Source organism: Arachis hypogaea, chromosome 8 (assembly GCF_003086295.3).
Source record: "Arachis hypogaea cultivar Tifrunner chromosome 8, arahy.Tifrunner.gnm2.J5K5, whole genome shotgun sequence".
Classification (NCBI taxonomy): Eukaryota; Viridiplantae; Streptophyta; class Magnoliopsida; order Fabales; family Fabaceae; genus Arachis; species Arachis hypogaea.
Window position 1 is genome coordinate 25,277,931 of NC_092043.1, and position 11,192 is coordinate 25,289,122.

The window sequence follows — 11,192 nt, forward strand, 5'->3', positions numbered from 1 at the left end:
CGGATCAATACCAATCAATTTATAATGATATTATTAACACAGCTCAATCTATTAGCAGATTGCATTATTATCTTAACGTGCATGACATTAGTGGTTGTTAGTGCTGTCATCAATTTAAATTGTGCATTTGTGTGTGACAGTGATAATTAGTGTGCAGTCATATTATTTTAAGTTATGCTACGTGATATATGTTGAAATATAAATACATATTAAAAAATAGAGGAATGTTATTTAGACATTAGAATCAGCCACTAATATATTTATGTATAAATATATAATTTAATTTATTTTATATCGGTGGCTGATTTTGGTAGCTAATTTTAATGTACACGTAGTATAATTCTTAAAAATAAATTAAACTACATATATATTTATACACAAATATATTAGTGACTAATTTTAATGACCAATTTTAGTGTATAAATAACATTTTTTTATTATTTTTTACTAGTGGTTATTAGTCTCATATATATTTACTAGAGTTAGTCAACTAAAGTTAGTTTACTCATTCTTTTTTTACTTATTTTTTAACTCGTATATAAACCCTTTTGATATATTGATTGCGACTTGCATTGAAATCTACTACTATAACAGAATGTGTAGTGTTGTTCATATCTTTCTTTCTTCCCTCATTATTTTCGTTCTATTTTCTTTTCTAATCATATCATCTTCACACACTCACCCAACTCAAACATTTATGACTGAGCTTTTTCACACATGAAATTATTTGTTAACTCAGTGCCATGTGACACGTGGTAGCTCATGTTGTGATTTTAAGATCGTCAAAAAGTTACACTCACAATTCTCAAATAAATAATTAAAATAAATAAAATTTAAAATTATTAATTAATTAGAGTTTATAAACAAATTTAATAATTTTAATAACTTATATACCAATATAACATGTTAAATTCTCAAAAAAATCTCAATAATAATTATAATTGTCATTTTATTAAAAATATATTTTAGAAGTTATAATTAATGTGTTTGTAGTTTTATAAGAATAATGCATTAATTGTTTAATAATTTTATCAATATGCATTAAAAATTTCATTAATATAATACCCTCTAAGATATTATGCCAACACATATTATAATATTAATAATATAAAAAAATTTCCAAATTCCAAAACTCACACATCAAGCACCTACTAACAACACCAAAACTCACATTTTCACATGAACCTCTACTATTTAAAAACACCAATACTTGGTCATCCCTCCTTCCCATTTTCACATCTTTTTTTTCTTAGCCAACTTAGCTTTGAGATGAGCATTATGCTTTGAGATGAGCATTTTGCTAAATGGCCTTGCAAAAGCAATATTTCTTCCTCTTTCTTTTGCTTCTCCAACCGTTCCTTTTCTTTTCCAAAAAATTTTAGTAGTGGGAGCAAAATTTATATAATATAATAATAATAATTTTTATAATAAAAATAATGTGTATATAAAAAATTAAATATTAAATTATTTATTAATTATTATATATTTATGTATAAATATATGTATTGTTTAACTTATTTTTAATGTGTATTTTATATTTTAATATATATTTTATACAAATAATTATTTTTTATATACATATAGTATGATCATTATTATGATTATATTTTGTTATTGAAAAATATGATTAGTCTTCAAAATATCTAATATACAAATTAAAATACTAAAATAGTAATTTAAATAATAATATATAATTTAAAATTCTATTCTTTTAGGTTTTATATTTTTAAAAAATTAAGTAATTTTTCTCTTAACACTACCATCAAAATTTCTCTCTTTTCATATATATTACTAAACAATTATTTAAAAATTCACTTCCCAACACAATTAGAAGCCTACTCTTATTGATATTCATAGTTAAAAAAGTTCTTTCAATTAATATAGTTGCTACAGAAAAATTATAGCTAATTTGAAAAGAAGATAAATAATATTCTTTTAAGTTGATTTTTAAAAAAGAATACTAATTTCATTCTAACGAATATCTAATATAAAATTTTTAAATTGACCATTAAATACCAAAAGTTGAGTAAAAAATTACTGTGGGGTCAAATTTAATAATCTAATAGGGACAAATAAACATTATTATCATATACTACTAACAAAAATTTCAAATTGTAATGGAGGCGCTTGTCCACACCAATGCACCCCGAACCGTCCTGGTTTAAGCTCTGCAGTACTACTTGAACCAATCTCCCATATCTTTCTCATCCCAAGAGGGGAAGGCGGCAACTGCTGCTGTTCAGCACGGCAGTGCCTGTGGCAGAAGTGGCCCACGTGAAAAAAAAAATAGAAGCAAAATGCAGAAAGACTATCAGAATCGGTGGTGGCAAATTTATGTTATAGGCTAGGAAGATCGAACCCAATAGCACTATCGCACACAAGGCAAGAACAATGGATGAATCGGTACTACAGCAACTCTAAAATATTTGAAAATTAGGAAATCAAGGTACCCGTAAACGTAACTGTGACTAGGCGTATAAGATCAAATCTAAAAAATCTGCAATCATCGTAAGAAATATGATAAAAAAATGATCATCATAGACACAATTTAAAAAAAAAAAAGTTTAGTTTTAAAATTAACAATCTTGAGGTCATCTGCATTGTTTAAAATCTAAATATAAATAAATTGTGAATTGTTGACGAGTAATTTTTGAGAATTTCGAGTTTGATGGATTATATTGAATTTTTTACTGTTGAGCTGGTTATATTTTATTGTAATAGTGATAGACTTAGTCATTAATTGGAATTGAGTTTAGAAAATAGTTGAAGGATTGAATCTTAAAATATTAAACTATTTGCTGAAAATTTAAGTTTTGAAGTCAAACGGCAACTTTGAAAGTGAACCGATAACTCAATAGTGTTTGAAATAATAACAAATTAAGAGCTAAGTAAACTATAATAAGTATGATGGTTAAGATTCAATTTTGAAGATTTGGTATTAACTAAAAAATTAGTCATGATTTTTCAAAGATAAATTATGAAATCTAATTTTTTGCATTATTTTTAAAAGAAATCAAAATTTTTAAAAAGTTATAACTAATTATGTGATAATCGAAATTGCGTGGGACCAGGATTAAACTTGGAAATTTAGGAAACTAAACTGAAAATTTTGAGGCATTTCCGTTAAATATACAATTTATGACGAATTTTTAAAGTTAAGTTGATAAATCTGTCCTACAGCAAAAAAGTTCAAACAGCGCATCAACTTGTTTGTTTTGTTGCAACTTCTCCGAGTTGAGTTTTGGAGCGAAACTACTTTTACTTTAAAATTTGATTAACTTGGTTTATTGCTCTAAAATTTCATAATTTTAGGAATTAAGGATTGGGAGTTGTAAAATTTTAAAAATTGGTGACCAAAGTTGGAAAGAATCAGTTTTCAACAAATTATGCCTCAACTTTCAATATTTGTAACTTTTAGAATTGATTAGCAATTGGATTGCAACCAAGAATGATTTCAGTTAATATATATTATATATATTTTTTATAATTCAGATTAACGGTTAAAATAACTAGAACATCAATGTATTTGATACACTTAAAACCCTTCCTATAATACAATGATTCAGTCAATTGGTCAAACCAAGTTGAATGCGAATAATAGTTCCAAAATTGTTGTGAGGACTCAAACTTCATATCTTCTAAGTTATAAAACTTCAGAAAATATGTCCGTCCTAACTTGGTATTTGAATAATTATAAGTTTTGTTTTCTCTGGAGACGGATTGAGGAATCACGGATCAATACCAATCAATTTATAATGATATTATTAACACAGCTCAATCTATTAGCAGATTGCATTATTATCTTAACGTGCATGACGTTAGTGGTTGTTAGTGCTGTCATCAATTCAAATTATGTATTTTGTGTGTGATAGTAGTAATTAATGTGCAGTCAATAGTCATATTAGTTTTTAGGAAAAGTATATGAAACCAACTAATAATCAGCCAAGAATGGAACAACATAATTAATTATAATTAGTTTTAATTTATTTTTTAAATTATTGTTGACCACGTTCAAAACATGAGGGAAGATACGTTAGTGATAGGAGAGAATCACGTAACAGATGCTTTGATCATTAATTAGTTAGTTCCATATAATTAATTATGTTTTATCAATGCTTAATACATGAAACATAGAAATCATATCCAAAACCATCCAATTTACAAGAAAAAGAAACATCCGTGTGCCTATCAGTAGCAACATCCGGTTAAAGTTATCGGTACCTCTGGTTTATCAGTTGGCTGATTCTTAGCTTATATAGAGTTGGTTCCTAGCATTGTTGTAGTTTTTATTAGTGGTTGTTAGTCTCGTATATTTATTAGAGTTAGCCAACTAAAGTTAGTTTACCTTTTTTTTTTACTTATTTTTTTACTCTTATATAAATCCTTTTAATATATTGATTGCATTGAGATTTACCACTCTAACAAAATGCAAAGTTTTGTTCATATCTTTGTTTTTTACTTATTATTTTTTTTCTATTTTCTTTTCTAATCACATCATCTTTACACACTCTCACCCAACTCAAACATTTATGAATGAGTTTTTTAACACATGAAATTATTTGTTAACTCGTGCCATGTGACACCGTGGTAGCTTATGCTGTGATTCTAAGATTGTCAAGAAGTTGCAATCACAATTCAATGATGCATCAAAATGCAACAAACGGGAAGACACAAAAATATTTTGACAACAAAACTTGTGTGTCCATTTATTCTTGTCAGCAAAGCTAATATTAAAGTCTTGCACTGAAGCAAGAACTGGCAAGAAGAAAAGAAAAGAAAATATTTACGGAAGGGACACAAGCAAAGAAAGGTCTTACAGTCACAGGGGTTATTTAATCAAAGGTAACGAACATCTTTTGTCACATGCAAGTGTCTCTGTGTCCCTATCAACTATTACTCTTCCTACCCTTTCGTTTCTTGGTTCTGCTTCTCAATGCTGACACACGGGCCCTGTTCACAGTCTCCTGAAATTGAGAAAACCAGCTTGGTTTCTAAAAAGGAGAGAACACGTGCAACAACAAAGCAGCCATGAGCCATAATTCTTACCCTTGTTACAACCACGTTTCAATGCACCAACCAGCTCGAACAAATACTTGTATGCAGACCGGTGCGGCTCCTGTAGAACAAACCTTCGAGTAAGGATTAGCATATTAACAAAAATGTGCACAGAATGCAGAGGTTAAGGCCTGCATTTCCAATATTATTTAGTAGACAATCTTATTGAGTTGTTTTTCGAGATCCTGTAAAAACGGGTTGTTTCCATAGCTTGGTGCTCTTTGAATTCCGGTCAACCTATTGAGCAGCTTCCTTTTTTTCAGACCCTTCGCCATCTCTAAAAAGGGCATAACTGAGACTGTCTTGCTTCTTCCAATTCAACTTAAGAAATTCCTCAAAATCTGGGTGCATATTCCACATCGCCTCATGCCTAAAAAGTTTTCTCTCAACTGTATTTGTGGGGGTTCCAGGGTGATGAGTAAAGGATGGTAGTCTGAATTTGATCTTGCTAAGATATCTACTTTTGCGTCTAGAAATTTAACCCTCCAGGCTACATTTGATAAAGCTCTATCCAACCGTTTAAAAACTCTCTCTAAGCCTTCCCATTGCGGTCCTTTCCAAGTGAATTTTGTGCCAACATAACTTAAGTCAATTAGGCCACAACTTCTAATCCAGCCATCAAATTTCCTACAAGCATTAATATCCACCCATGCTCCTCCCTTCTTTTCATCTGGGCTAGCAATTTCATTAAAATTCCCGACAAGAAGCCATTCTTCATTGATATTAATCATGTCTTCTGATGGTTATTATTATTACTTCAATAAATTGGACCACTAAACAAACACAAAAAACAAGCCTAGCCACTATGGAACCCCACCCACCTATTAGATTAGGTCCCTTTCTTTCACATTATTTTGGGTCTAGTTCACACTTTTTCTTTAAAATTCTCACTATCATCATTCAAAAAACTAATTACATGCCAGCAAAAAAAAAGTTAATATTTCTCATATTAGACCCATTGCTAATATCTCTCAAGAGGTTTAAGCAAAAAAAAAAAATCGCAAGCCCCAGCTGAACATCCCGTCTTTCATGGCAAAAAATTTAAGATTTTAATTTTGATGCATTACATAACACACTAACACCACATCAATAAAAATAACTATCTTTTACATTAATCATGTGAATGGTTATCCAAAAAAACAGATGTAATTGCACGACAGTGACATTGTGAGTGCATCAAAATTAAACTCAAAATTTAATGCCTGACCCACAAAACAGAAGAGCCGAAAATATAACTAACGAAAAATGAAAACTTCCCTATTACAGGTTTCATCTTTCACCTCATTACGCGAGCCCGTCACGCATCACCACGTGTCCAACTGCAACCACGAAACCAAAAGGCAAACCGCACGTGGGACGCCTCTTCTGGAGGGGCGCTTTCTAAAACTCACCTATCAACTATTACTCTTCCTTCTCTTTCGTTTCTTGGCTCTGCTTCTCAATGCTGACACACGGGCCCTGTTCTCAGTCTCCTGAAATTGAGAAAACCAGCTTGATTTCTAAAAAGGAGAACACGTGAAACAACAAACCAGCCATGAGCCATAATTCTTACCCTTGTTACAACCACATGTTTCAATGCACCAACCAGCTCGAACAAATACTTGTACGCAGACCGGTGCGGCTCCTGTAGACCAAACCTTCGGGTAAGGATTAGCATATTAACAAAGATGCCCAGAGTTGTGTGATAAATGTACCTGTATGTTGGGAGGAAGCGGCAAGCCTTCCACCACGGGGGCCCTCGGAACCTGCATAACTTGAGTGCCACCTAAACCATCTCCAAGCTCAACGCTCCAAGATGGTCCATTGTCTATGCCCAACAAACTAAAATCAAAAATGGGTCTCGAGCCACCTGGATATGGTCTTTGAGAAGCACAGAAAGCAGAGGTTGAGGCCTGCGTTTCCAATATTTAGTAGCCAATACAGCATGATGGCAAAGAGGAAAATCATGTTCTGGGCATTTTATGCCGTAAAACATGCAAAAAGAAGAAATTATAAATACAGCTCTAAGTGAAAAAGCAGCACAATACTATCTAATTCTATTAGAATTTCCAATGCTATTATTACAGACAAATATACTTCAGTTGTTCTTTATTTATCACGTAAAGAGAAAGCTGAGGAGAACTTATTGGAAAAGTTATTTGCTCACATACTATTTGGGAAGAACTTGGCGCAGGCAAGTCCATCTCATCAGCATCAGAATCAACATAAGGATCCACCTGGGAAGCAAGTATCACAAAAGACAAATGCACTTAACAACAGTCGATAAAACCAATTCAATAATTTCCTTTTGTCTTTTAGGTACATCACTTCAATAATTTTTATTTGGGCCTTGCTAAGGGTACTTGTTAAGCATGTTACAAGTAGTCAAGTAGAAAGTTTAATAGCAAAAGGTAAATTTAATGAAAACATTTGAAGTTTTCTATTCATTGATGCTACTTTTATTCTCTTGAACAAAATACCCTTAGGTCACCCTTTAGCTAATCCATTCTTAATCACCATTGTCAATGATGCAAAGAAACTTTTTTAAGCACGAAACTCTTGCATAAAGAAAATATTTTACATATGAAACCCCTTTATACCTACAAGTTTCCAAATAAATTATTACATAACATTTTTAAGTCTTCTCCCAACTTCAATACAAATCTTATTTTCCGACCATTGTGGGTTACACTCAGCTTGCATTTGATCCCCTACGGTGTAAGAGAATATGCTGTTTAAGCTCTGAATGTTTACTAGATAAGAACTGATTACCGTTGGTCTTTCTGCAGCTTTGAATGAGAAAAAGGAAGGACTTGCAAAATCTGGAGACTGCAATATTGCATATGCTCCTTCATTATTATATCTCTTTTGACCAAACTGCAACATAGAAGACCTTTCAAGAGATATGCTACTTCAGATGCTGCAGATCTCAAATTCCCAATTCCTTGTAGAAAGTTATGTTTTATCAGTCAAACACAATAAGGGCGTGATGCTGTTTTGTTTCAAATCATAAAATACCTCTAATAATTTCCATTTGCAGAGCTGCTACTAGCTAATAAAATGCAGACAGATTTTGACTGAATTTTCCATCATTTCAAGGTTATGGAACTTGAAGACATGCATTCCAACATACTAAATTTCCAGGAAAATATAAAAAAAAAAAAATACAAACAAACAATAGTATAAACAGAAAAGTGCTAGTTACATATACACATATGAACCTGTGGGTAGTCTGGAGCACTAAAAAGTGTATATAGCTTTCCTGATTCTACATCGTGATCCAAGCTATATCCAATCATCATGTTCCCAAAATCATCCTGACCAGCCCTTGCATCAGGCCCTTCATGTGATCTGATGATCAGCTGTGGAGCAAGAATTGGACACCACAAAGTATTAGCAGCAACAGATTTTCAAGTTAAGGAAAATAAATGAAGTGAAACTAAATCAAGTAAATTATGAACAACAGAATTAGGCCATTTTAAAACCAAGTTGGATTAATCAGTCAAATAATAGTTACTAACTTGTGTCATTCTTCCATAGACATCTAAACACCAACCCATCTAGAATAATGACAGTTATGAACGGCAACTTTTAACAGAAAATTTTCAACTTTCACGAATAAGTTATGCTTAACCTTTATACACCAATTAAAACATAAATATAAGTTTGCAACATTATAATTTTTAAATAATACCTTTAAATTGTGTCGTTTTAAGAAAGCCTCGGTGCAATCAGGACCCCACCATAAACCATACTTTCGACCTGCATTCTCCCTTAGACCATTCCTTTTAGATGGTTTTGACCAGAGGATGTCAGTCAATAATATATTAGGACCTTCATAAGGGGAACCAATACGAGCTCTTTTAACTTCAGATAACTCAGCCAAAGAACCAAGATCCACCCTTTGTGTCTTCCTATGTTTTGGCTTTCGTGAAGGAGCAGAATGTTTGCTACGGAAAAACCCTCCATGAGTAGTATAAACACAGTTTGCTATAACTGAAGCTAACGGAAGCACCTTGAAGCACTCCAAAAATTTGTTGTATACATATTCTCCTTGTTTACCATATTTGGTCCATACTTCGTTCTCAAAACCATACCTTCCGGTGTAATATCTTGATTCATGATTTCCACAGAGCAGATATATTCTGTGAGGCATCAACACCTGAATATGTAATGACATACTTTACATACTAATAAATACTCTGAAGTTATATAATACTAGTATGGTTGCTAGATCTGTAACATATTTCTATTTCGTACAATTTAGTTAGTTTTGTTTGTATCATTACTATAATTATTGGCATTCAGGGACATCAACATTTATGCAATTTCACAGTGATAACCATACCTTCCAAGCTAGCAAGACCAAAAGTACTTCAATGCCCCAAGCTCCTTTACCTACATAATTCCCATTGAAAACATAAAATTGGCTCTCCGAGGGCACTCCTGCATGCTTGAAGAGAGACAATAAATCATGAAACTGCCCATGTATATCGCCTACTACGATGACCCTTGAATCTTCTCCTTCACAGTCAACCTCCACACAATTTGGTTCCTCACATAAAATACTGGAAGCAGCATCTGTCAACTTATCCACCAAAATGGTTGGCACAATATTACAAAATGCAGATGGCAACACCTTCTGTGAAACATGCTCAAATGTGGACATCATATCCTGAACCCATTCTAAAGTGATGCAATTGTCAGGAGGCCACAGAAGAAATTGCTGGAAGCATGATGGCGATAGAGACTCCTGTGCAACATTCATCCCATTTTCAAATCTTAAAACATGTTCCACATCTAACATATCATCATCATTACTCATGCTTTGAGCCCCATCAATCAGAGCATCCCCGATCTTACTCGACTCAACCACAGGACTATCTCTCATCCCTTCATCCAAAAGTGCAACCTGTAAAACTGATCATGTACCTTAAACCTAGCCAACTTGGGGAGAATACATTTCAAAGCTACTATAAGATAAGCAGTATAAACCCCTTACTTGTTCTACAAGTAAATTAGGCCTAGCTATTGCAACTCTAGGCTGTTTATCAATAATCCGATGAGCAATTTCGTTCATTCTCAACAATAAATTCATCTGTTGGTCATCCAAGCCTTCGTAAGACATCCTACTCAATAATCGAATGATATCCCTCGATGCACACACCTGTGTCAAGTCAATCGAGACAAACATAAAACATTCATCTAGACAATATCCATAATGAATCCATCTATGCAAAGAAGTAGTTCAAACCATTTTCAAGATGCTGCGGCGCAAGGCACGAATCACATCATTCCTAGTCACCTGCAAAAAACACCACAATCAAGTGCATTTGCATTGTCATCACTCATCATGGACATGGCAAGTGAAAAGGTATGCATAAAATTTTCTGCAGCTATCTGACCATCTTATTTACCTTCCTATTTTGATCATCAACAACCCCGCGTGCAATTTCTCTCATCATTACCAAGGAATGGACTTGCTGGTCATCTAAATTCACCAAAGACATTGAGTTCATTCCGTCCAGGATTTTGTGGCATCCAGTCTTAATTCTCTCTTTGTGAGGATCCATCACTAGAACAAAACCACTACTATGATCATTAACATGTCTTCAGAAAAACCATTACCCAATGCATGTAAAAAACTTTGAAATAATCAGCTAAAGCAAAGAGCGTACCCCTGTTTGGAACTCAAGTAGAAATGAGCTGAGAAACTTCGAGTCGCAATTTAATTTGTTCTATTTTCTGAGATGCATGATCACAAAAGGAAATTAGGGTTTTACTTGCTTTGCTGCTGATTCTTACTTCACCGGTTTAGAAGAATCTCCGTGAATCATGACTGACATGATCCCCATCCTCATCATCTCAACTCCATTGATAGGCATAGGAGTCTCTTTTTTTTTGGACTGAAAGTGATACGAGGCCAAAAACTCCCAAGGCCCAAAATAAGGCCCAATTTTTTCCACTCAAGACTAGCCCAATTAAGAATAATGTACAAGATAATCTGGCCCAAAATTAAAATTATTGTCTAGTGATTAAGAAAAAAAAAGTTGTAGCTAAACAATTTTAGTAATTCGAAGATAACAATTTCAATTTAACCAACTAAACCGAATAATTTAGTCAACTAATTTCGTGCAACCAACACATACTAATAATTT

General features: G+C 32.8%; 1 protein-coding gene across 12 annotated transcripts; it reads right to left on the minus strand.

Annotated features, from left to right (window-relative positions):
- Positions 1 to 4,679: 4,679 nt before the first annotated feature.
- On the minus strand, positions 4,680 to 10,901 carry LOC112706538 (serine/threonine-protein phosphatase 7). Of its 12 annotated transcripts, none has more exons than XR_011864663.1 (14): positions 10,713 to 10,901; positions 10,452 to 10,609; positions 10,289 to 10,339; positions 10,037 to 10,201; positions 9,383 to 9,946; positions 8,729 to 9,196; positions 8,256 to 8,396; positions 7,807 to 7,911; positions 7,206 to 7,271; positions 6,750 to 6,947; positions 6,608 to 6,679; positions 6,336 to 6,527; positions 5,047 to 5,116; positions 4,680 to 4,964 (listed from the first exon to the last, which is right to left on the minus strand). XR_011864663.1 is itself a non-coding variant. In XM_025757893.3 (12 exons), exons 2-12 carry the CDS (start codon positions 10,605 to 10,607, stop codon positions 6,450 to 6,452), a joined length of 2,064 nt encoding a protein of 687 aa, XP_025613678.1. In that variant the 5' UTR covers positions 10,608 to 10,609; positions 10,713 to 10,901; the 3' UTR covers positions 5,986 to 6,449. The 12 variants fall into 12 exon arrangements, 6 of the variants coding, with proteins under 6 accessions (XP_025613678.1, XP_072057004.1, XP_072057006.1 ...); XR_003155795.3 differs by having other exon boundaries at positions 6,336 to 6,554; XR_011864665.1 differs by having other exon boundaries at positions 7,202 to 7,271.
- Positions 10,902 to 11,192: the final 291 nt, after the last annotated feature.

Coding starts and splice junctions, on each gene's coding strand:
- LOC112706538 (XM_072200903.1), bottom strand. CDS start 10,607: ATGGATCCTCACAAAGAGAGAATTAAGACTGGATGCCACAAAATCCTG. Junction 10,202..10,288: donor GCCGCAGCATCTTGAAAATG/GTTTGAACTACT, acceptor GACTTGACACAG/GTGTGTGCATCGAGGGATAT. Junction 7,912..8,255: donor GTGCTCCAGACTACCCACAG/GTTCATATGTGT, acceptor TCTATGTTGCAG/TTTGGTCAAAAGAGATATAA.